At 42.1% G+C, this 27300-nt stretch overlaps 1 protein-coding gene across 5 annotated transcripts in view; it reads right to left on the reverse strand.

Annotated features, from left to right (window-relative positions):
• Positions 1-27300, reverse strand: part of SGR2 (shoot gravitropism 2 (SGR2)) — a 444740-nt gene that overhangs the window by 101234 nt on the left and 316206 nt on the right. For all 5 annotated transcript variants that reach the window (XM_089378380.1, XM_089378378.1, XM_089378379.1 and 2 more), the window contains 2 exons: positions 21371-21691; positions 21097-21169 (listed from right to left, as the gene is read on the reverse strand). In XM_089378380.1, coding sequence (XP_089234506.1) covers positions 21097-21169; positions 21371-21691 — 394 coding nt within the window. The remainder of the gene's footprint in view (positions 1-21096; positions 21170-21370; positions 21692-27300) is intronic.

A 27300-nucleotide genomic window follows, 5' to 3' on the forward strand; every position in this document is an offset into this window, starting at 1 on the left:
TGAGTGGTCGCGCCCCTTTGCAGCTCTGGTTGAAGGCCTTCCCGGTGTCCAAATCAGGTGCAAGATAGCTCGTTGGAAAGGTCTGGGAGTCTACTTTCCAACCCAAGTGGAATTTCTGAATTTGGAGTTGATTTGACCCCTCAAAAATCATTTCTCCCAAGGCAGCTTTCTGCAACTCAAAAAAGGGGCAGAAAGTCAAAATTTGCATGTATTTTGAGCTTTTGGAGGCCCAAATCTCCATAAAATTTGAAACCCATCCATATCCAAGTGTATTTTGTCATGACAAATCCAAATATGTAGAGTTTTCCTCAATCTGAGCTGTCCCCATGAGTGGTCGCGCGCGGGGTGAGACCACTCCAACGGCCAAAACCTGTAAAATTGCACAAAAAATTCCCAAATGACAAAATTTTCTCCAAATTTCTTGAAATTTGGGCTGGGAGTCCCCAATCAAGTACCATGCTCAGTCAAAGAGGCTTTGGCCAAAATTTGGAGTGGATCGGGCGTTTTCCTTCGTTTTTGTGCTTTGGCCAACCGTCCTTGGAGCATCTTCGTTCTTGCCGGTATTTTTGACATTTCTCTCAAACCATGACACCTGTGTAAAAAGTGAAAGAGGTTTTTCTTCCTTGTCATGTTGTGGACAAAAACCTCTCTCAGTTTTGCAAAATTCATCTTTGATTGCTCAGAAACAGCTTTTGAGTGAAACTTGTCCCGATGTGTGAAACAAGGGATTTTGTCGAAATGAAGGGGATAGAGGGCTTCTAAATTCTTGGGGAAATTTTTGGGAGTGGGGAGGGATGTTAGGAAGCAGGGGAAAGTGGAATCTCAGAGATTGAGTGAGGGGAAGGGGTCGAAAAGGACAAAACACAGGCCAAACCTAGAAAATTGCCAGGTTGTAGCTAGAAACTAGGGTTTGTGCAAAAATGAGGAATTTGGTGGATCTAAGGGATGGGAAGTGTTTGATAAGGTACTTTAAGGATAGGGGAAGGTGTATGAACATCAGGAAACAAGTTTTGCCGGTGATTTGACCATCCAAGAGAAATTGCCTTCAAAACCCTAGGAGAGGGAAATGACCTTGCCTGGGCGCAACATGAAGCATGAACAAGGTGTAAAATGACTCATTAGACACTGACATGATAATGACAACCCTACGAATGATGATAAACTCAGCTGAATGGTGACATGGACTGACATTTGGGCAAACCCTAGACCTAATGCCTAGTGACCAAATTTTGCTTGAAGACTCACTGAAATGACAAAATTTGACCTTGACACTTCAAAATCACTTTGTAAGAGCACATTTGATCACTGTAGGAACGCTGGAAAGACTGACACTAACAGGTAGTATGCATAGGAGAAAAATTTTCTCCTAGATGGTCCTCATCCAGCAGCCAGCATGTAATATTCCTAATTAGCCATGGCTAATTGGAATATTCGATTTTGTTCAATTTTTGCCTTCTATAGTTATTTGTAAATAAAAAAGTGAGGAAAGGGGACATAACTCACTTTTAGAATAAAAAGTCACTTCTTAGTAGAACAATGTTGTGACTTAAAGGGGAGCCAAGGGGGCCAAAAGGGGACGCAGAAATGGAACCCACACAAACACATGGAGGAACTGCGCAGGAAGGAAAAAAAAAAACACGTGGCAAGAGGGGAATCACGCAGGAGAAAGTGAGCCTTGGGATTGAGAGAGGCAAGGGCTATAAAAGAGAGAGGAACCCCCTCATTTGGATCATTCAGTTATGAGTATTTGTGATAATCATTTCGACTTAGAGCACGCTGGCTATTTAGCTAGTCTACAGCACTGTTTAGTACATTGAGTGTCTCCATTCGGAGATCTCACCCTTGGCCCCGGGGGACTTCGAGTGCCTGCTCAGACAAGGTATTTCCATTGGCATTTCAGCAGTAGTTTCATCAGCCTTTTTGCAGCAGTAGTAGCAGCATTTTGGAGGACTGCGTAGCACTGAGAAAGGGACGCAGTGCTGGAGGACTGCGTAGCTCTGAGAGAGGGACGCAGTTATGGTTTTGTGCTGGGAGGTGGAGCAGGGGATCAGCCCTTGTAGCTGGAGAGTTTTGGCAAGGGTTTCAGGCATATTTCTGGAGGGTTGCATTTAGTGGCAGCGCAGAGCACTGAGAGACTGCGCAGAACCCCAAGGGGGTGATTTTCGGGGGTCGGCCATTCCAGGAGAGCTTTCTGGGTTTTTCTGGGTTTCTTGAGTAGAGTTCGATTCCAGAGTTTCAGCCTTTTCTAAGGAGGAGAGCAGCCCCAAATCCTCATTTGATTTCTAGCAGCAGCAGCAGCATAACAGTTTCCCAACAGCTTGGACGCAGATCAGAGAGGGGCCATTCCTTCGCTATTTTGAGTGTATTTCTTCACTTGCCTAGTGCAAGTAGAGGTGCCATCTTCCTGATCACCTCCTGTACTCATTTTACTACTCAATATAATAAAATGGCTTAGCATTGTCTCTGCATTTCTTGTGTATCTGCCTATGGTGGTTTATTATATATATATATATATATATATAGCATCATTGTTATTTGTATCTCTTTGAGCATTCTCGACTATTATACCACTTGTGTGTTTCTATTATACTCTTAGACAGAGTCTGGAAAGGGCCAGGTAGCCTCCGAATCTTGTCCTCTTTTTAGAGGCAACATATCTGGTAAATGCCCTTCCAATCCATCTCTGGTTGGAGTTTGCTTGTGTTTGAGGTATATTCCTGATAAGGGATATTTCAATGGTATCAGAGCATAGATCTGGCTCAGCCTGTGGAGCTAGCAATCTATGACACCAGGGGAAAAACCCTATATCTGTTACAGAGATCGGAGATACAAAGACTTAGGGCGTAGGTTGGAAAACACTTACGGAGAGGGAGACTGTGTTTCGGTAGTAGACGCAGAACAAGGAGAGCCTGTAGTGGACACAGAGTAGGGTGCCCCGATGGCAGATGATGACGGGAAGAGATTTGCGGATATGCTCCTCAAATCAGTGCAGGATCTGTCGAGGCAGATTGAGGTGATGGGGTAAAGATTCACGGCAGTAGAGACTAGACAGCGTGAGAGCCCACGGGTTTTCCAGGTTGGTGAGGGATCGGGCGCATCCCACCATTTGCCAGAGTAGCATGATACTGCGCAACAGGTGGCCTCACATGCCCCTACACGCCCTACCATGCCGATTTTCTTAGGAGCAGATACGGGGGCCGTAGCCCAGCAAGAGGTAGAGCCCGGACATATGGGCGATTATTTTGTAGAGTACCAAGCCTATGGGCAAGAGTTCATGGAAGCCCTCTCATTCAGAGATTTTGTTCAGCTCCAGCGGGATAGCAGACCCCGCGACCATCACAGAGGGTACAGCATTACCATGATGGTGACACCCACTGTGCAATGAGTAGATTCCACTTGCCTACGTTTGATGGTTCATCAAACAGTTTGGCAAAGTCTTGGGTGGAGAAGCTAGACATTTACTTCCAGCTTAACTAGATGTCGGAGACAGAGGCCATCAAGGTGACAACATTGCATTTGGATGGTGAGGCCCAAGATTGGTGGTTTCATGGGATGGTTACACTTGGGCACTCTACAGTGATGACATATGTTGAGTTTACCAGGAGATTGATGGAGCGATTTGACCAGAGGGATCCAAAGCAACATTTTGTTGAGCTGACGAGGCTCAAACAGACAGGGAGCCCAGAGACCTACATTGCAGATTTCTTGAGGGTCTCCGTGATGGTGCCAGACCTATCCACGGCGCGGAGGGTCTTTATGTATGTTGAGCGGTTAGCAGAGCCACTTCGGGGTCTAGTCCGATCCACTAGGCCAACCACACTCCAGGACGCTATTAGCAGGACCTGGGACCTACAGGATGTCTTACCCAGGACCCGGACACCTTACCCCCAGAGACAGACTTTCCAGTCTAAGAGGAAAGACGTGAGGATTCTGCCTCCCAAGCGAAATCCAGGACGAGTACAGCTTGATGATGATGCCAGGAGGGAGCTGAAGAAGCGGTTGTGCTTCACATGTCAGGAGCCATGGGCACCGGGACATAGATGTGCTGCTGGCAAAGCACATTTTATTGAGGTCTTCTCTGAAAGCAGTGGAGAAGAGGATGACGAGGATGATGGGGAGGCAGGAGATAGCCATGTCGTACAGGGACCTTTACCACCTCCACCACCAACAGCAGGAGGTGCATCATTTGCACCCACTGGAGGGGCCCTTGCAGCATTGCAAGGAGTTCCCAAGTATCTGACGCTACGCGTACGAGGGACCGTGCGTGGCCAGCAAGTATCAGTTTTGGTCGACAATGGGGCGACCCACAACTTCATCGATGCACAGACGGTTGAGCAGAGAGGTATACAGACAGAGAGCTTCAATGGGTTTTCAGTCTTAGTCCCAAGAGATCAAAACATGACGTGTGCTCGTTATGTTCCAGAGTTTTCAGTGACAATGGGCACCTACACTTTGACTGACCACTTTTTCATGGTCAATATTCCACACACCAACATGATATTGGGTGTTCAGTGGCTTATCACTCTAGGGAAGGTCATGACAAATTGGAAGACCCTAGAGATGGAGTGGGATGATGAGAAGATAGGGAGGCATGAGAAGATACGGGGACAACAAACATATCCGCCTCAGACTGTTTTGGCTCATCGGATGGAAGCAGTCTTCCGAAAGGGAGACATAGAGTGGGCAGTGGAGCTGTGTGCATCAGAGGCGGGGTCTATAGGGCAGACGGTACATCCAGAGATACAGTCTATCCTTGATCGATATGCCATAGTGTTTGGGGAGATTCCACCAGAGCAGCCACCGGATCGAGGGTTTGAGCACACCATCGAGCTAGAGCAGGGCATACAGGCAGTGATCACCACCTCCTATAGGCACCCCAAGGCCTATCGGGATGAGATTGAGAGGGCTATCCAGGAGTTGCTGGCTCTTTGGCACATTCAACCGAGCACGAGTCCTTTTGCTTCTTCTGTGGTGTTGGTGAAGAAGAAGGATGGTACGTTGAGGATGTGCATTGACTACAAGGCCCTGAAAAAGAAGACCCTGAAGAACAGATACCCATACCCAGGATCGATGAGTTGATGGACGAGTTGAGAGGGGCACGTTTCTTCTCAAAGATTGATTTGAGATCGAGGTATCATCAAATTCGCGTGAGGGAGCAGGACATTCCCAAGACCGCCTTCAAGTGTCACTATGGGCACTTTGAGTTCTTGGTGATGCCTTTTGGGCTAACCAACGCCCCAGCTACATTTCAATCCTACATAAATCACATCTTCCGTAGTCAGTTGAGGAAGTTTGTGTTGGTATTCTTCGATGATATTCTCATTTACAACGGGACTTGGGAGGAGCATCTCCAGCACATTGAGACAATATTGCGTATCTTACAGAAGCAGCAGTTCTGTGCCCAACTCTCCAAGTGTGAGTTTGGGTTGACGAAGATGTTATATCTGGGACACATCATAGGGGTGGACGGAGTGAGGGTCCACGAGGAGAAGATCAGGGCCATCAAAGAATGGCCAGAGCCGAGAAACGTGACGGAACTTCGAGGATTCATTGGCATTTGTACTTACTACTGGAAGTTCGTCAAAGGTTTCTCACATCTTGCTGCACCCCTGACAAATTTGACAAGGAAGGGGGCATTCAGTTGGTCGAACATAGCGTAGCGAGCCTTTGACAGGCTCAAGGAGGTTATGAGCAGTTGCCCAGTGCTTGCATTGCCAGATTTTACGCAGCTGTTTGGTTTGGAGTGTGATGCGTCAGGAGAGGGGATCGGCGCAGTATTGATGCAGGGAGGTCACCCTATAGCCTTTGAGAGCCAGAATCTCCTTCCGCATGAGAGGTTGTATTCTATATACGACAAGGAGATGCTAGCCATCATGCATGCATTGGCTAAGACCGACAGTATTTGGTGGGTAACAGGTTCAGGGTGACGACTAATCACAACAGCCTCAAGTTCTTTTTGGAGCAGAAGCAGCTACAGGAGAGGCAACAGAAGTGGATCAGTAAGATCCAAGCATATGACTTTGACATTGAGTATGTCAAGGGTAAGAACAACGTGGTAGCAAATGCCCTTTCTCGTAGACCAGCCACGTTGTCTCTTATGAGCTTGGATACAGACTGGAGGGCACGACTCTTAGTAGAGTACTCCAAGCACAGGTTTGAATGTGAGGTTCTAGATGGGAAGGTGGCAGATGACAGGTACAGGGTGGTCGATGAGATCATCTATCACAGGGATGGATCTTCTTGACTGAGAGGTCTCAGCTCAAGAAGAAGATACTCCAGGCATCACATGATTCACCTTTGGCAGGACATTAGGGGTTTACCAAAACCTATAGGACCATTAGAGAGAGGTTCTCATGGAAGGACCTCAAGGAGGACGTACTCCAGCACATCCGGGAGTGCGATGTTTGCCAGAGGAACAAGGGAGAGATGAGCCATCCCGCGGGTTTATTACAGCCTCTTCCCATTCCGAAGGGGAAATAAGAGAGTATTGTATCTTTGTCGTCGTTGACCAACTGAAAAAGTACGCACATTTTTTTTCCATATCCGCACACTATACAGCAGCACAGGTGGCCAAGTTGTTCTTCAGGGAGATCTTCAGGCTACATGGTCTTCCTAAGACCATCGTCAGTGATAGGGACAATCGTTTCAAGGGCGGGTTTTGGCAGGAGCTTTTTCAGTTGGTGGGGACGAAGTTGACACCGAGTACTACTTATCACCCACAGACAGATGGGCAGACAGAGATAGTTAACAAGTGGTTGGAGAGCTACTTGCGTAACTATGTCAGCGAGCAGCAGCGAGCATGGCTGAAGTGGCTGCATCTGGGGCAGTACTGCTACAATACTTCACATCACACGTCCATTGGTATGTCACCATTCTATGCCTTGTATGGGTATTATCCTTTATCTTCTGTTAACATGATGTTTGGTGATAGTAGGGCTCCTAGAGCCAAGATTTGGATCCAAGAGAGTCAGGATATCCTCCGAGCTCTCAAGGATAACATGGCTACAGCGCAGAATCAGCAGAAGTTGTATGCCGACAGGGGTCGGGTGGAGAGAGAGTTCAAGGTAGGGGACATGGTCTACCTACGATTACAGCCATACTGACAGTCGTCACTGAAGCAGAAGGGGGCTGAAAAGCTCAAGCCCTTCTTTTATCGGCCATACAGGGTGATACGCAGGATTGAACAGGTTGCATATGAGTTGGAGCTGCCCCAAGGCAGCAAGATTCATAACATTTTTCATGTATCATGCCTGAAAAAGGAATTAGGGCAGCAGGTGACAGTGACAGATTAGCTACCACCCATGGATGATGAGGGGCATTTGGTATTGCAGCCGCAGGCTATCATTGATACGAGGGAGAGGTAGCTGCGGAGGAGGACGGTCTGAGAATTCTTGGTGAGGTGGAAGAATTTGCCGGATGAGGATGCCACTTGGGAGAGTAAGAAGATCTTACAGCTTCCATCACTTCAGTTGCTTGAGGACAAGCAACATTTTGCCGGGGGAGACAGTAATCTTCCTAATTAGCCATGGCTAATTGGAATATTCGATTTTGTTCAATTTTTGCCTTCTGTAGTTATTTGTAAATAAAAAATTGAGGAAGGGGGACATAACTCACTTTTAGAATAAAAAGTCACTTCCTAGTAGCACAACGTTGTGACTTAAAGGGGAGCCAAGGGGGCCAAAGGGGGACGCAGAAATGGAGCCCACGTAAACACGTGGAGGAACTGCGCAGGAAGGAAAAAAAACACGTGGGAAGAGGGGAATCACGCAGGAGGAGGTGAGCCTTGGGATTGAGAGAGGAAATGGCTATAAAAGAGAGAGGAACCCCCTCATTTGGATCATTCAGTTATGAGCATTTGTGATAGTCATTTCGACTTAGAGCACACTAGCTGTTTAGCTAGTCTGCAGCACTGTATAGTGCATTGAGTGTCTCTGTTCGGAGATCTCACCCTTAGCCCCGGGGGGCTTCGAGTGCCTGCCTGGGCAAGGTATTTCCATTGGCATTTCAGCAGAAGTTTCATCAACCTTTTTACAGCAGTAGTGGCAGCATTTTGGAGGACTGCGCAGCACTGAGAAAGGGGCGCAGTTCTGGAGGACTGCGCAGCTCTGAGAGAGGGACGCAGTTCTGGTTTTGTGCTGGGAGGTGGAGCAGGGGATCAGCCCTTGCAGTTGGAGAGTTTTGGCAGGGGTTTCAGGCATATTTCTGAAGGATTGCATTCAGTGGCAGCACAGAGCACTGAGAGACTGCGCAAAACCCAAAGGGGGTGATTTTCGGGGGTCGGCTATTCCAGGAGAGCTTTCTGGGTTTTTCTGGGTTTCTTGAGTAGAGTCTAATTCTAGAGTTTCAGCCTTTTCTAAGGAGGGGAGCAGCCCCAAATCCTCATTTGATTTCTAGTAGCAGCAGTAGCATAGCAGTTTCCCAACAGCTTAGACGCAGATCAAAGAGGGGCCAAGGGGGGCAAAGGGGGATGCAGAAATGGAGCCCACGCAGACACATGGAGGAACTGCACAGGAAGGAAAAAAAACACGTGGCAAGAGGGGAATCACGCAGGAGGAGGTGAGCCTTGGGATTGAGAGAGGCAAGGGCTATAAAAGAAAGAGGAACCCCCTCATTTGGATCATTCAGTTATGATCATTTGTGATAGTCATTTCGACTTAGAGCACGCTGGCTGTTTAGCTAGTCTACAGCACTATTTAGTGCATTGAGTGTCTCCGTTCGAAGATCTCACCCTTAGCCACGGGGGACTTCGAGTGCCTGCTCGGGCAAGGTATTTCCGTTGGCATTTCAGCAGTAGTTTCATCAGCCTTTTTGCAGCAATAGTGGCAACATTTAGGAGGACTGCGCAACACTGAGAAAGGGGCGCAGTTCTGGAGGACTGCGCAGCTTTGAGAGAGGGACGCAGTTATGGTTTTGTGCTGGGAGGTGGAACAGGGGATCAGCCCTTGCAACTGGAGAGTTTTGGCAGGGGTTTCAGGCATATTTCTGGAGGGTTGCATTCAGTGGCAGCAAAGAGCACTGAGAGACTGCGCAGAACCCCAAGGGGGTGATTTTCGGGGGTCAGCTATTCCAAGAGAGCTTTCTGGGTTTTTCTGGGTTTCTTGAGTAGAGTCTGATCCTAGAGTTTCAGCCTTTTCTGAGGAGGGGAGCAGCCCCAAATCCTCATTTGATTTCTAGCAGCATAGTACTTTCCCAGCAGCTTGGACGCAGATCAGAGAGGGGCCATTCCTTCGCTATTCTGAGTGTATTTCTTCACTTGCCTAGTGCAAGTATAGGTGCCATCTTCCTGATCACCTCCTGTACTCATTTTATTACTCAGTATAATAAAATGGCTTAGCATTCTCTCTGCATTTCTTGTGTATCTGCCTATGGTTTATTTGATATATATATCGCATCATTGTTATTTGTATCTCTTTGAGCATTCTCGGCTATTATACCACTTGTGTGTTTCTATTATACTCTTAGACAGAGTCTGGAAAGGGTCAGGTAGCCTCCGAATCTCGTCCTCTTTTTAGAGGCGACATATCTGGTAAATGCCCTCCCAGTCCATCTCTGGTTGGAGTTTGCTTGTGTTTGAGGTATATTCCTGATAAGGGATATTACACAGTAGCCACTAGATAACTTGATGTGCCATTATCTCCACCACCTGAGCCAGCGATGTGGTCCCTCGCTCATCTGTTATGATCGTATGTTTAAAGGTGGGCCTCCTGACCCTTAAGGTATGGCTTTTTATTGGTATAGTTATGTACTATTCCTTACTTATCATGGACACTTTTGGGCATGGATTGGTGGGGGGATTTAGCGGAAAGAGTGGGCTAGGTCCATACTCTTGTCTCCTCCGATCGATTTGGCGATTACCCTTATATTCTAGTCTCGTGGACTCTCCTTTACTGGCCATTAGCTTTAGGGTTGGCACTACATGGAAAATCTTAATTTTGGACCTTGGTTGCATGGTCCTGCTTCCTGACACCATATACATCACTCCCTTCCGCTCATTCTAGCCCCATTCATCGTTTTTCCCATCCGGGTCCACGTGTGTCCACTAGGTCCACATAGGGTTGGCCTCCCCCTCCCCTTGTCCACACTGTGGGTCGGGCTTGGAACGATACCCCGAAGGCTGATGCAACTAAAAAGAAAAGAAAAAGCATAATTTGGCCACTCTCAAAGGGAAATGTACCACAAAATGCAAAATATGGTCTAGACATACAAATTTAGCACTTGGGAAAAAGCCAAACATGGACTCTACCCCTTATTTATGGCCATCACCCTGGTTCCTATGGGCCCTAGATGAGCCCCTCCACATTAACGAACCCATGATTGTCCCAACCCCTAGTGGGCAATGAAATGGCCCACCTTAAAAGGAGAAACCTATTGCAATATCCTACACATCATGCTCTCATCCCCTGGAGCCCCGAGCAATTATGAAGAAAAATCAAAGGCAAAAGGCATATGAAGAAGGGTGAAGAAAACAAAGGTCGAGGTAACTCATGTACCACGCTTTGCTCCCTCCTACACCCATATACCCAAGTGTGGGCTTCCCTCATCATAGCTACCCTTGTAATATGACATGCGGGCTAGAGCATTCCCCTGATCCACATTCCATTCCATGACTATATCGCTTGCCACCTACCACCTAATGGATTTACCATGGACATGTCACCCCCTTTAAAGGTTGAAACCACCTAATAGGGTCCTTGGTTATGCCCCTTATTAAGCTTGGAGACACTTGTACATGCCAAAGACCACTATGGAAGAGCATGCCACCATGAAGTACCCCATTGATTCCATGATTTGTAAGCTCTTTTACTTGATTATTCTAATGATTTGTTGTATTGGAGGGAAAGGGGACACATTGGATCTTATGCAGGATTGCAAGTGGGTCTCCATTTAGGGTTTCGTCTCCCTATACGAGGTCCAAGCCCTCAAGAGAACCACATTGGCACTTGTAGGGTGAGCGTTGAGAGCCACGGGCCTCCACCATAGCAGAGATTAATTCATGGCTCCCCAACACCATTCAGTGATTGTTTGTGTTCCACCTTTTGGATGACAATGACGCACCTGGACCACCCTCCCCATTCGGCTCCACACTTGTACCACACTTGGCAAAGGTTCCGGGGTCCAAATGAGGATGTGTCTCATTGCAGGAGACAAAGGGAGCACTTATTTCATCATCTTAGCCCTTAGAAATGGCTTACAGGCATTATGGATCCACTTGGAGACCCATGAGGATGTCTTAGTGCCCCCACACACACTTGGAGCACCAGAGTGACTTGCTTGGAAAACAAGGGGCCAACCCCTTGTCCACTAAATTTGGAGTCCATTCCCTCACCATGGCACGCTTTGGACTTCATTAGGCCTTCTCAATGGCCCAACGACTCATTATGTTGATAATTTTGCCCTCTTGAGAGGCTTATTTTTATGTTATTGAGCTATCTTGGTGGGATTGTCACCAAATCATGTCATTATTGAGCATTATTTTATTATTTGTGGCTAAATGAAACAAATTAGGCTATTTTAATCCCCTATTGGATTGTATAAATAGATGAGAGGATGACTCATTTCTCTCATCATCATTTGGATTGGATTAGTACCCCTTGAGAGATTTTCACACTTTTTGCTAAGTAAACTTTTTGGAGTATTCTTGATGCACTATGATGTTTGGATTTTCGCTATTCTCCAAACGATTTCTGGGTCTTGGATATCTCATGTGCCTTAGCCTTTCCACCAAATTTCATCGCTAGAGCACATTCGATGCTACCCAAAATCAACACTCGTGTCTTGGGGATGGCCCCCTATAAATCTCTGGAACACATAACTGCTTCTTGCAGCGTGGGGGGTCTGCATGACTTCACCAGTCCACGCAAGGGCTCTAGTAAGCCCTCTTTGAAGGTGTATACCCTCCTAGCATCTGACAGGTCCAGCACCATAACTTAAACTCTTAGGAACTCTGAGATGTATTGCTCTGGGTTGCCTATTTGGCGAAGTTGGGTTAGCTCCCTGAAATGAGCCTTTGGATCCCTCTAGTCAAAGCACTCCACCACCCTCCTGGTGAAATCCTCATATGAGGTCACATTGGCATGCCCCAGGGTGGCCAAGCCATGAAACCACCAGTCGTGGGCTTCCCCCTCCATGTGCAACATTGCCATCTTGATGGCTTCCAGCACTATCATCCGGTTAAGCTGGAAATACATGTCCATCTTCTCAACCCAGACCTGAGCAGTGCACTTGGCAGTGCCATCAAATGTAGGGAAGTACATCCTCCCTATTGTCCTCTACAACCCATAGCTCTATGTTCCATGTCCTCCATAACCCTTTCTCTTCTCATTCTACTTGAGCTTGCATAAATCTCTGAAAGAGAGTGCTTCCCTGAAGTCTGCACCCATGGACTACCATTCTCTAAAGTGTTCTCCCATCTGTGAAGGGTCTTCAATCCCTGCTAGTTCAACCTGTGCCACAGGCACAGAAGAGGGCTGTGTGGCTCGAGTTAGCCCACTCGCTGATCGAGGTTGTGCTGCAGGTGAAGGGTGATCGAATTGTTGAGAGGCCCTAGAAGTTTCCCCAAATAGGAATCCCCAAGGGGTGGTTCTCTCCTAGTTCTGCATTTTAATCTCCTCTAGCATATCCTTCTGCCCCTTTGCTAGATCATTCAAAGTCTTCCTCTGTTAATATTGTCTTTACCCTATCCTCAGTGTCTTGAGTGATCTCCAGCTCTCTTTCTTTGCTTCAGCACCTCTGCCTCCTGTATGTAATATTTTGTTGGTCCCCTTCTCTCATAAGAGAAACTCCCCACAGCTGAGCCAAGACCTAGGCTCTGATACCATTGCAATGTTCCTAAATAGGAAAGTAAGTGATAAACAAAGCAAGCAAACAATCTAGCAATCAAAAATGTGAAATAAACATCATACACCCACGAAAATGCTGGAAATAGAGAACTCCTGGGCCATTTTATTAAATCATCAAGGCCAAATACAACATTGAATGGAATGGTGCACCTGGGCTTGTCTCTAAGGACAAGCATGACAAAACCCAGGTGAGCAAATGTCGATCTGAGGGTTGCCCAACTACTGCTCTAGAACTGATCTGCGCTGCCCAGAAACTGCACTATTTATTGGAACAAAAAGGCTGGAATCACTGCTTCTCGTTCTCAGAAAATTATAAAACGTCAGCTCCCAGTTCCTCAGCAAAATCCACCAAAACCCAAGAAGGATTTAGTCTAGTTCAGACTTCTGCAATTCGACCCCCAAGGAACCCGTCCTCTCTTGAAACTTGCAAACTCAGCCTGTCTGAATGAAGCTGGGAAAGCTCTCCAAAACTGCCTCAAATCACCGGGATGAGACCCCCTATGAATTTCCTTCCTTCCCAACTGTGATTCTAGTGTTGTGGCTCTTTCCCTCAAGACCCACATGATGTCCAGTCTGGCCCTCTACACTGTCCTCCAAGGCTGGGTTTCAAACTGCCTATTTGCTGCACCCACCTGCTCCAAAACTCCTCCCAAGTGCTGACCTCCTAATGTCCTTCAACTCTCCACGTTCCTCCAACTAGTGCTGGCCCAATGAAGCTCTATCCACAACTGTGTGTTCCCTTCTCTCCTGGCCCAGAAATATGCATTGTTGGATTGTGGCTGAATGTGATGGCTATCAATCCTCCCTGGTGTTCCTCAAGGTGCTATGAAACTATTTTCCTAGGGTGGCACTCGTAGTCTCCCAAAGGTAAGGTTGAATCTCCCACTTCAAAGATTCTCAGCTAAGCAGCCAGTTGACTTGGCTAAGCAGCTCGAGCAAACAGTCAAGTGCTTTTCGATATGCAAGAATGAATGATTCCCCAAGTGATGAGTTTTTCCTCCTTATGACTTTGTGGGCCTCCTTTCCTCATGTGGGCCCCTCCAATAGCCATACGATTTCTCTCCAAGGCAATTTGAATTGCCCAATGCGTTTTCCCATGTGGGTGGCCCCCACCTTCCAATAGCAAATTAATCTGGGCTCATTTCTCCTAAGTTCCTAAGTTGAAATTGCTTGGGTCCTTTTCCTTAGCAAAATTTGTACAAAATTGTGGAGAGACAAAACCTATTAACAGAATTCTCAGCCACCTATTTTGCAAGGTTCTTCACTACTAGACAATGGTTATGATTCCATTACCTAAACAAATATAAAGGTAAGAAAAGTCAAAAACAAAAGTTCCAAAGCTACCCCTTTGTTTATTCAGGAATGTAACGAATAAAATATATATAAATAATGTAAAATAATATCAATGATAATAAGCATAAATAATTATTAGTTAAGTAGTAATTAGGTTGAAGAGGCATGTCTAATTGAGACATAACTCTTCATGAAGAGACACTTGCTTGGTATATAAGCAAGCCTCTCGTTCTCATTTGTAAATCACTCATTCTCATTCTTATTCACATATTTAATATAATATTTGTATCCTCATGGATATCTTTATATTCCAAGTCTTCTGGAGTAATTAATTTATAGAACTTTGTTCGCTTCATTTGGTATCAGAGCAGTTCGATCCTCTAGGTTGCTTAACCGGTGTACAAAGCTCGTTCTCCGATCCAGGTCCTTGGCTATCGAAATTCGTCAACCTTGTTGCCATACAATTGAAGCATATTTGCTCAGAATTTGGGAGTTTCTCCTTTTCTCTGTTTTTTTAGGCCTTTGGCCATAAAAAAAAATTAACCAAAAAATATATATATATATAAGTAAATAAATTAAAAAAAGAAGAAGAAAAAAAAGTAAAAGAAAAAACAAAACAGATACAAAATCTCATACCAAGTATATTTAACACTTTTTACGTGGAGAAGCCCGTGGTTTTAAAAACAACCCATGGTATTTTAAAAAGTTAAGGAGAAAAAAGAAAAACAAAAAACAAAAGGAATACATTTTACTTTTTACATGGAGAACATTTTAACGGAGGTTTTAAAAACAACCCATGGTAATAGCCCATGTATCTTAACATCGTGACTGTGTCATATGAAAAGACGTGACCTTTATATTTATTAAGTAGGGTGACACTAAAAATTTATCAAGGAAGTAATTAAGTATATAAAAAAAGGGACCAATTTATTATTAAAAAAAAAAAAACTGAAACTATTATTATCATAAGATAATAAAGTTATTTTGAAAAGTGGTCTTAATATAAAGAAATACATACATATATAGAGGGCAACAATATAAAGGACTATTTTTTTTTAAAAGATATTCAAGTTTTAACAATCCACATTAAAGGAGAATATTTGAAAAATATATATAGAAGAAATAAGTGATATTTTATAATAAAAATATCTCCAGTTGACATATTGTTTACATAAAAACATCAAGGCAAAAATGGAGACTAGTAATGAAAGGTCTCTGAAACCTATAGTATATATGTTAATACACTATTTAAAATCAAAGGATCACTCGCAGGAAGAGACATCATAATCTCTATCAGTCCTACTGAAAGAAGTAATTATGTTAGTCCTAAATGTACTAATCGATTGGTGATTCCTGACTCAAATATAGTTGAAACAAATATTTTTGGCAAACAATACGATATAAGCAATCTACACCTAAATACTGGAGATTATACTTTTACCTCACAATTCACCATGCAAACCTTATCTTTTAACGATAGTGACATTGTTTTGGGATCACCATGGATGAAAACTCTAGGGTCCTTTATTCTAAATACTAAGAAAAAGTTTTTAACATTTTCTTACAAGAAGAAGAAAATAACACTCCAAGATGTTACACTGAAAGCTAATTCAGTAACGCTAGAAGACATATCGGATATTTCAAAAGTAATTTCTCAAGAAGGTAAAAAAGTATTACAAAATATGCAAAATGAAATTGACAAACTTACTATTGACAAAAATGAATAAGTTTCTCAACTTAAAAACCATAGTGAAAAATTATTGACACAAATTAAGAAACTTAAGAAGGATAAGAAGTCATTAGAAAACAAGGTACAACCATTTATCAAGAAAGAAGTATCAAATGTAGGAATTCAAGTTGATGACAAAACAACAAATACCAATCCAGTGAATATGACAACTCAAGAAGACAAGTCAGTTGAATAAACGACACACGTAGATGTTGCAGTTTAGACAATGAACATCCCAAGTGAATGTTCCATAACCATCTCAACAACATCTTTGCCAGAAGAAAATATAAAAATTGGCACATGCCCAGTAAGGAGAAATCAAACCAAAAAAGTTCCATATCGGCATCCGAAACATGAGAATAGACGAATTAAACATGCTACGTATCAGGACTATTCAGAACGGAAACAACAATTTGATGTTTCAAAAAATAATGATGTAAAATCAATCCAGTCTTATGATAACAAGTCGTTACAAAATTCCAGTGATCAAAATACTATACAGAAGATTAATCTCAGATGGTCTGATCCCTTCTCAGTGCAACAATTTTGTTTGTCACTAAGAAGACCATATCAACTTGTATCAACGAGGATGACTATTCCAAGAGAGAAAGACATTCGAAGCCGAAGAAGAGACCAAGCCTTTTTTCATCAACAAGCTTTGAGGATAAAGCTCTTTGACGAAGGAGGCAATGTAACGAATCATAGTTGTGGGGGAGCGCCCCCCCCCCTCGAACCCGCTCCCGAATCGCGCTCCGGGCCGGAGCGCGCTCCCAAAATACCTCCCGGATAGGAGCGATTTTCGAGAGCGCGCTCCATAAAAAAATTTACGCTCCCTGCCCTGTTCGGGATCGTTTCGGGGAGCGATCACTCTGTCGCTCCCGGAGCAATTTTCAACGCCCGGGAGCAATCGGGGAGTGATCGCCCCCCCCCCCCCCTCGAACCCGCTCCCGAATCGCGCTCCGGGCCGGAGCGCGCTCCGGGCCGGAGCGCGCTCCCAAAATCGCTCCCGGATGGGAGCGATTTTCGGGAGCGCACTCCCTAAAAAAAATTTACGCTCCTTGCCCTGTTCGGGATCGTTTCGGGGAGCGATCACTCCGTCGCTCCCGGAGCGATTTTTAATGCCCGGGAGCGATTGGGAGCGATCGCTCCCGGGCGTAAAAAATCGCTCCGGGAGCGTTTCGACTCCGACTGGGAGCGATCCGGCGGAAAAAAAATCCGCGGACGCAAAAAAAAATCAAATTTAAAAAAAAAAAAATTGGTTTCAAAAACCCAATGGGCCTAAAAAAATTTCATTGTGACTTCATTGAGCAAGAGTTTGGAGCAAGAGCAAGAGCAAAGGAGCGAGGAGCAAGTGCTGAGGAGCGAGGAGCGAGGAGCAAGCCTGCAGAGGTAAGTAACTTAGTAATTTAGTTAGTTTAGCTAGTTAGGTAGTGATTTAGTTAATTTAATTTAGTTTATTGAGTTTAAAAATCATAAATTTAAATTAAATTAATAAATTAAATTAATTAATCCCAATAAATTAAATTAATTTGCAGATTCAAGAATCAAAACCCTACAAACATCAAACACCATGGACCTAGCTATATTTCTTGGCATTTTCCTCTTCCTGGTCCCTTTTATGGTTATTATGGTGCTGGAGAGAAGGAAACAGAGGGGCCAAACTGAAGAGGGGGATGAAGAAGCTGGAGAAAGTCAAATTGGTGAAAACCCCGGTGAGGAGGAGCTGGAGGAGGGTGAACATGACCCTCAAAAAACTAAACAAGACCAAACTCCATTGTGGAAATATGTTAACAGGGCTAAAACAGGGAGAGGGGGTGGAACCACTAAATTTCATTGCCCCCATTGCAACACTGATTACACAGTTTCATACACCCGTGCTAGAAGACACCTCAACGGGAAAAGGCCATGGGATGGAGACAAACAAATAGGAATGAAAACTTGTACAGCGGTGTCAGCGGCGGATAGAACCAAATACATAAGAGAAGAGAAGGAAGCCCAATACAGATCAAAATAATCAAGGGGTTTCTTTGAACCAAGCTCACACTCACAAAGAACTCCTTCAGCATCCTCCCAAGGCAATGGATATGGAGGCACAGGGTCATCATCTTTAAGGCGTAGAACCATATCAGATTTCCTTGATGAGGGGTGTAGGAATGATGTGGATTCAAAGGTTTACAGGTTTCTCTATGCATGTGGGATACCATTCAATGTTCTTTCCTCACCTTATTGGCACGAAATGGTTTCTGCCATAAATGATGCCCCTAAAGGATACAAGAGCCCTGGGTATGACAAGGCAAGAACCATTGGCCTTGATCATGAAAAAGCAAAAATATCACATTCTTTGAATAGAATGACAAGTTCTTGGACTGACCATGGGGTGTCCATTGTATCTGATGGATGGACAAATGTAAAAGGCAAGCCATTGATAAGTGTTCTTGCTGTGTCTGTTAGTGGTCCCATCTTTCTAGCTGCACATGATTACTCAGACAAGTTCAAGACCGCCATCAACATTGCAGAAGCATTACTTGAAACAATTGAGCGTATTGGCCCATACAATCTCATCCAAGTCATCACTGATAATGCTCCTAATTGTAAGGCAGCGGAAGCAATTATTGAGGATAAATACCCGAACATATTTTGGTCTGGATGTTTGGTTCACACATTGAACCTTCTGTTGCATGATATTGTCAAGAACAAAAATGAACAATACCAATGGATTGGTGATTTGTACAAGAAAGGCAAACAAATGATAAAATTTATTACAAATCATAGCAATACCCATGGCCTTTTCCGCAGTCACTCGAGATTGGAGTTGTTGAAGATTGCGAAGACCAGATTTGGTAGCTATTACCTCACCTTCAGGCACCTTTTGAAGGTAAGAGAGGCATTAGCTAGCATGGTATCAAGTCCACATTGGCAGGTATTAAAGGAAAGGGCTACAAATGTAGCTGACATGGCAGGTTTTGAAATGGTGGAGGAGGCCGCTCTTGATGGGCAGTTTTGGACAACTGTGAGGCAGGTATTGGATTTCACCAAGCCAATTTATCACATGATTTGGTTTGCAAATACAGACAAACCAGTGATTGACGAGGTGTATGAGCAAATGGATACCATGTTGGGGGAAATAAAAGACATTGTTCATAATATAGATCCCAACTTGTACAAACTGATTCATGATTGTGTGTGTGAACGGTGGAATAGGCTTAATCTTCCACTACATTGCTTGGCGTATATCCTTACGCCAAAATACTACTCTACATCTTGGTTGGGCCAACCTGCAGCAGGGGGTGGGGTTAGGACTAAACCCCATTTAGATCCAGAGGTAACTAAAGGATATTTGGAAGCATTAAAAAAGTTGGTACCTGACAGGGAGGAATGTGCAGCTGTGCGCCTTGAAATAGGCAGATACTTCAGTGGCACTGGTTTGTATGGTAACTTCCATGCAATGGACGACAGAGATAGATTTGATACTCTCACATGGTGGGAAACATATGGCGGGCATGGACTTTTGCCAAAATTGGCAAAAAAAATTCTTTCACAGGTTGTAAATACTTCTTCTGCAGAGAGGTGTTGGAGCACCTACAGCTACATACACAATGTGAAAAGAAATAGACTCAATGAAAACCAAGCAGAAAGCCTGGTTTATGTGCACTACAACTTGAGGTTGTTGAGTCATTACTGTGATCGGGCTTATGAGGATCCCACATATAAAGTTTGGGACAATCACCCAGAGGATGACAATTTGGAGGATGGCATTGTACATATTGAAGAACTGGAAGAGGAACTTGTAAGGGATGAAGATGAAGCAGCTGCAGTAGCCATGCCACCTCCACCTCCACCTCCACCATCCAGTAGCAGTGCTCGAGGTCCGAGTCTTGTTCCTTTGCTGTCGCCACCTCCATCTACACCCTCACGTGGAGGTTCTAGTTCTGGTCGTCGGTCTGTGCGGGAGACTCCTAGAAGACCACCACGACCTGCTTATACTCCTGGAGACTCTCGTGGCAAGGGCCACATGTAGATTCTGATTTACAGTTTACTTGTCTTTTTTAGTTTCTATTAGACTTTAGTTTTCATAACTATTGAGTTTTGAGTCCTTGACTCTTGACTCTTGACTCTTTCATATCATAATGATATTTTTTGTAAACAATATATCACTGTGACAATGAAAATTTGAAGTTTGAAGTTGGGCCTTGGCAATTATAACTCATTGGTAATGATGTGAATTATGAATATGATGCTTCGTGAAAGACTAAAGTTGTTTCATTTCATTTCATTATTCATGTTTCATTTTATAAATTTATAACATTTCATATCATGTTAACAGTTAGAAGTTAGGATTTAGAAATATCTTAGATATTACTTCTTGTAATGGTTAAACTTAGCTTACAAGTACAACTTTGGTGATCAATGATGATAAATGTTATTGAATTTTCAATTTTGAAAGCTTGAAGTTGAAACTTTAAGATTGAATTTGATGAATCATGATTCATGATGATGAGACTCAATAGATTGCAGTTGTAATATGTATTTTACTAACTTGTGGACATGGTTGATGACGATTATAATTTCTAGATGATTGATGTGATATGGTTCAATGATCAATCTATGTTTTTTTTATGTTTTTTATGTCTAATTCATCATTCTACATGTTTTTGTTGACATATATGTATTAAAAATTTAAAAATATAAAAAATACATATATTTTTAAAAAATCGCTCCCGGATTCGCTCCCAAACCGGGAGCTTCTGAAAATGGTCGCTCCCGCTCCCAAGCAATATTGTAACGAATAAAATATATATAAATAATGTAAAATAATATAAATGATAATAAGCATAAATAATTATTAGTTAATTAGTAATTAGGTTGAAGAGGCATGTCTAATTGAGACATGACTCTTCATGAAGTGACACTTGCTTGGTATATAAGCAAGCCTCTCGTTCTCATTTGTAAATCATTCATTCTCATTCTTATTCACATATTTAATATAATATTTGTATCCTCATGGATATCTTTATATTCCAAGTCTTCTGGAGTAATTAATTTATAGAAGGAACTTTGTTCGCTTCAAGGAATCAAACTTTAATACTCACAGGACAAAAGAAAAAAACAAGGACAAAAGGCTATTTAACTGAGCCCTCTTGCACAGGATTATCCTCATGGATCTAGCAAAGAGTCTTGAAAGGATTACGGTAAAAATACACAACTATTCAGAATTGTATATAGTCATAATAATACCTGCTCCAATGCGAACATTGCGCAGAGATAGAAATACACCTAGTGGAGAGCCAACTGCAAAGAATGTGTCAACCTGTAAGGATGCAACCACTAAATTAAGGCACAGATGCTAGAAAACCAATCCTAACTCTTATGTTGCTCTCTAGGAAATTTTGTTCAAACACTGCCATTTCTGGAAGCTAAAATGCAGCTCTATGATAAAACTTCATCAGAGATATTTCAGTACATTGACTAGAAGAGATAGGAAAAACATAGCATAAACAATGTTTATCACCTTGAACTCAAGTTTTGTGTATCTGACATATGGGGTGTAATGTTTCACTGATTCAACTCTCGTTACTGTATTATCTTTCACAGAACCTGATTTGAATGTACCAAGATTCAGTTCCTTTTCTCCCTGAGCATTGCAAACAGTGTCTCCCCCAAAATTCTTTGACGGTAAGGAATTGAGATTTAGAGTGAAATCACCACTAACTCCCTCACTGGTTTCCCGTGAATAAAATGGAGGGCCAGGATCTGTTACTGTACCAACAGTGAACTCATTTTCTCTCTGCCTCTGCTCCAGTTCCCTTATCTTTTCTTTCAGAGTCATGACCTATAAGATGCAACATTTAAGCCGATCCAGCCAAATTTAGAAGAGCATACAACATATTCACATCACTGCACAATGTAAAGCTTTAAAACCCAATCTGTTTGTGTACATTAACTGCAAGGTAAATGACTGGCATCATGAGCAACTATATACAGAATAACCAATTTTAAAACTTCCAACAGGCCTGCATATGCTTGACATAATATAACTACAGAGTATTATCCACTTCCTTTATATCAATTGGCAGAGAGTCATTACCAAGATAATAAAACCTCGCATGCTTTGACATATATCACACAAAACCATGGAAATTATTTTGAAAGCCAGCTGATTAAGATTCTGACCCCACAAATGTGCCAAAATTGAACAATTAGTTTGTTATGAATATAATTTCTATAAAAACAATACAAATATAAATATATAAATAATAATAAATAGTAGTTAATTAAGTAGTAATTAGGTAATGAAGAGGCATGTCCCTAAGGACATGCCCATTCATAAAGGGGCACATGCATAGGTATATAAGCAGGCCCTCATTTGTAACAATATCATCCCATCATTTCATATATTTTCTACATTTCTATATAAATATTACTATCCTACAATGGATACTTTTTATATTTCAGTTCTTCAGAGTATTTTGTTGCATTTATGAACTTTGTTCATAACATTTGGTATCAGTGTTATTCGATCCTCTGGCCACTCAATAGTTGCATAGAACCAGTCTAATCCAATGTTTTAAAACTCCGACTTGGATTCAGAAACGGCCAAAGGTTGACTCCGACTCGGTATCGACTCGGCCGGTTTGATTTCAATGACTCGGTTGTTGTAAAAAATACATTAAATATTAACTTTTTTTAATGAAAAAACATAATTTTAAAGATTTCCATTCATGTTTCCAAACACAAAGCATTAGAATATAGAGAGAAGACAACATATGATCAAAGTACGCTCGTGAATATATCCATTGTATCAAAATGGCACCCAGTGCACTGTCCAATACATACATAATATAGAGATCAAAACAAAAACACATAACCAAGGAGGCTATAAATCGCCTCTACAACAAAAGTAAACTGTAAAACATCGCTAGTCACCAGTACTACTGTCTACTACTAGAGAAGCCAACATCATCTGGCTCAGACTCTAAATCAGAATCAGACAGCGAAACCCATGGCTCCTCCTCCTCATCACCATCTCCAACTGCAACTGTAGAAGTCGTAGCACTAGCAGGCGCAGCAACTGCACGCTGAGATAGACGAGATATGCGCTTCCATCATGGTTGAGTAGAGGAAGTGCCAGCAATTGAAGGACTTGGGGTTGGGCCTGGTACAAGTGGATCTGCATTCAATTGAACATTATGTTCAGTAGCAACTTCAGCTAATGCCACTGTCTGTAAATCCAAATCAATACCAAAATCCTTGTCAGAATCAAACAGTAATGACCAAAAGTCGTATACGCTGCGGAAATATTTAAAATACTTCATAGACAATGACATCCATCGTAGGACAGTAATTGTGAATTGTATATTGTATAAAGAATTGATGTAGGATGAGTACAAATGAGAATGAGGGTCCTGTATATATAGCCAGGTAAGTACCCTTTCACAAACAGCATGTCTCTAAGACATGCCTTTTCATTATTAACTAACTAACCACTAGTTAATTTACTTATTATTTATTATTATATTTATATTATTATGATTATTATTTATTATCTATTTTTATCTATTTTTACATAATTTATGTTCATAACATTGCCTTCCCCTTCAAAAATGTTTTTTCCTCAGCTTGTTGATGAAAGGACTTGAACTCTTATCTGTTGCGAATGTCTTCTCTTCTCAGGACGGAAATCTTTGTTGATACAAGTTGATATGATCCTTGGAGTGATATATAAAATTGTCGTACTGAGAACGGATCAGATCATCCTAGATTGATCTTCTTGGGAATCTTTTGATCTTTAGAAATGAGTGGTGAATAGTTATCCTCTAGGTCACCAAGTTCGTGTTCGAGTTCGGTGACCTTGAAATTCGAATAAAGTTCGGCACCTAAAATTTTGTCGATAAAGTTTGACATATAGAAATTCGAAAAAGAAAATGTATATATATTAAAAAACAATAAATTTAAAGTCAAATTCAAAGTCCATAATTCACACTACAAACACTTAAGATTATTGCTCAAACATTTAAATCATTTCCACATAATTTTATAAACCATGAAAGCGAGTGCCAAATTCCAATAAAGAACCAACTTCCATACATAGTAAACAAGGTGAGAAATTCATCATAGACATTGGCACCCATATCAAATTCAACAAAACCATGAGCCATATCAGATTTCATATATTGAAAAACAATCTGATAAAAAAGTATTCAAAATATATAAACTTGAAAGTTTAAAGTAGCTTGGCAGTTTTAGAAAATTGTTCATGCAAAAGGTAAACTAGAAATGTAAAACAGGAACATAAGTTCTATATCATCAAGAGCAGGAGCTTTGAATCCGCTAGATGCTTCATCATCAGATTCATCAGTCAATTCCCTGTCAATGTCACTATCAATGTACAAATCAGCTTCATCCATTGATGCATTTGGAATAGGATCGACCCATGGAGTAGAGGAATTTGATGACTATTTAGCCACATTTTTCAAAGCCAACTGCAAGTTACTACGAACATAAACAAGATCTTCTAATCTTCCAGATAACAATCTATTTCTTTTCCTGGAATGAATGTGGTCAAAGGAACTCCAATTCCTTTCACATGCTGATGCACTTGATCCCTGGCTTAAGATACGAACTGCAAAATTTTGCAATTATGGTGCCCCTAAACCATAAAATTCCCACCATATTGTTGGATCACTTTTGCTCCTATCATACTTTCATGATTGTGTTCCAAATAAACCTTCTTCTAACATGTATGCCCTCAACTGACTTCTGACCAAACCTGCAATTTCTGGATCTGGATTTAACTTCTCAATAGCCTAGATAAGCCCATTCATGACTTCTTCATCCCTATGTCTTGGTAACCCAAACAATCTAGGGTCCAAATAGCATGCTGCTGCATGTAATGGACTATGCATCATCTTCTATCTTTGATCAATTAAATCCCATATCTCCAGGTAATTAGCTTCCACATTATTAAAAGCAGTTGCAATGGTCTCTTTGCAATGATCAATGCTTTCATAAACAAAAGCCATACAAGGTTTGTCACCATCAACCATGTGGAGCGCATTAACAATTGGGCCACATATTTTTAAAACCTTGTTTGCATTTTCCCAAAAGCCATTAATGAGCACTATTTGTTCAACATTTTTCCCCTTAGTTTCTTTTAAAAGGGTAGATCTCTCCCACTTAGTCTTGCAAAAAACAGCACTTAGGCTCGCTTTTTCCTCAACAACTCTTTTCAAAGTAATATAAAAAGTGGCAAGCCTTGTATCACAAGGCCTCAACAACTCTTTTGATGCATTCTTCCTGAATATGCTCAAAGCGAGACGATGGTTGATGATAAAGTTTGCAATTGTTTTGGCTCTTCGGATTGTCTCATTGACCCAAGTAGATTTGGCTAGGTCATGCAACATTAAATCCAAGCAGTGAGCTACACAAGGGGTCCAATAAATGTGATTATACTTTTCCATAATCAGCTTCCCTACACCAACACAATTTGATGCATTATCTGTAATAACATAGACAACATTTTTCTCTCCAACCTCTTGAATCACTTCATCCAAAATTCCAAAAATATATTCTGATGTCTTCACTCAATCCATTGCATTTACTGCCTTCAAGAGAAGTACCCCTTGAGGACTATAAACAACCACATTGATCAATGGGTGATGACACAAATCTAACCAACCATCACTCAAAATTGTGCATCCTGTAAGCTTCCAAGACTCTTTAATCTGAGCAAATTTCCTGTCACTCTGTCTTTTGTTTTCTTTAGCAAAGTTGTCCGTAAAGCCCTTCCCAAAATCAATGGCTTTTTAATTACATTTTTAAAATATGGACTCCTCGCCACATTAAAGGGAATTGCACATGCGTAAGATAATTCTGCAACAACATCATCAACTTCTTGTTTCTCAACAGGTTTCCAGAATTGATTTAATGTTTTGGTTCCACCTGTTTTTACTTGAGTAGAACTTGATCCACCAATGGTTGAGATTGAATTAATGGTGTTGGAGGAAGGCATTACAATCTCTCTCTCAATTCGTTGCCTCTTATTTACCCTTTTCTCCTTTTCCATCTTTGAAGTGAAATAGTCTTTCTCCATTGTGGCTTTTTGTCTATCAGAGATCTTAGTGCAGCCTTCAACACCACCTCCACTTCCATTACTAATACTAAGAAGGTGATCCACTGCTCTAGTTAAAGAGCCAGTGAAATCATGTCCACACAGCTGACATGAAAGATTTTTCCCATCTTTTTTGACAAAATTCCATGCTACAGCAGTTGATTTTGGGGGTGCCATTGAAATTTGAAGGTTCTAAACTTCTAATTGTTGAAGATTGAGGTGAAGGCTTGAAGCCTTAAATGTCTACAATTTTTTTTTAATTTACATTTTAATTAATTTTATACTTTTTTTGCAGAATGAAATTATGAAAGTTTGAAACTGTAATTTATATAAAAAAAATTATTAGTTCAAAATTCAACCTAAGCCTCTTTAAATACTGATAAATTGTATTTAACTGATAAAAACTAGTAAATTTTATTGAACTGATAAAAAAAATGTGTATTTTAACTTTTGACTTACCTGGAACTTGGAAGCTGGAGTCTGGACAGTGCGGCTTGCTGGGGGGCCGAGGCTGCCTGAAGGCTCACTGCTCTCAGGCTCTATCAAGACTCAAAACTTCCAAGTTTGTTGGAGCCTGGAGGCTGCTTCAACAAATGCCTCTTTAATCTTCAATTCCACAACTTCAAAAAAAAATTGAGCTATCTCACCATTGCTCAGATTTCACAATTATACCAATCAGTGATTGCAGGGTTTGAGGAGAGGACAGATCAATATCAACACAGGTTACCGAAACAAAAAGAAAGCATCATCACAGTGTATAGGTTTATCGAATCACTGAACTTTGATTAGCCCAGGTCTCGCCACTGAACACCGATTATCTCAAGTTATCGAATCGCTATATGTTTCCTGAAGAGGTGAAATCGTTGTTCATATATCTGGGTTTTGGTTAGTTCTGGTTTGCAAAAATGTTGACACAGAGAGCATTGTTCTGAGTCAGAAGTTAGAAGGCAGCTCACTATAAAGTCTGTAATGTGCCACGACCCATTGTGCTGCACTGGCGGCTGGCCGAGCTGTGTATGCTGGTGTGCTGCATTGGTCAACAATTAGTGGTGAGTCGCTGCCACAACCCATCGACGTCGTCGCTGCCACAACCCGTCGAAAACTCCAAAAACTTGTCGAAAACCCTATTGAACAATGGAAACCCGTCACTCTATGCTATTGCTCACATTGTGGACTAGTCGTCAGTCGGTTCGATGGCTGCAACAATGAAACCTAACCCATTGCAAACAATGAAACCAAAACCAAAACCACAAGGCCCGCAAACAGCGATTCATTTCTAAATTTTTTTAAAACGGAGAAAAAATCGAACCAAAACAAATTTTAATGAATTT

Source organism: Pinus tabuliformis, chromosome J (assembly GCF_031772625.1).
Source record: "Pinus tabuliformis cultivar Carrire ecotype Pingquan chromosome J, CPIR1, whole genome shotgun sequence".
NCBI lineage: Eukaryota > Viridiplantae > Streptophyta > Pinopsida > Pinales > Pinaceae > Pinus > Pinus tabuliformis.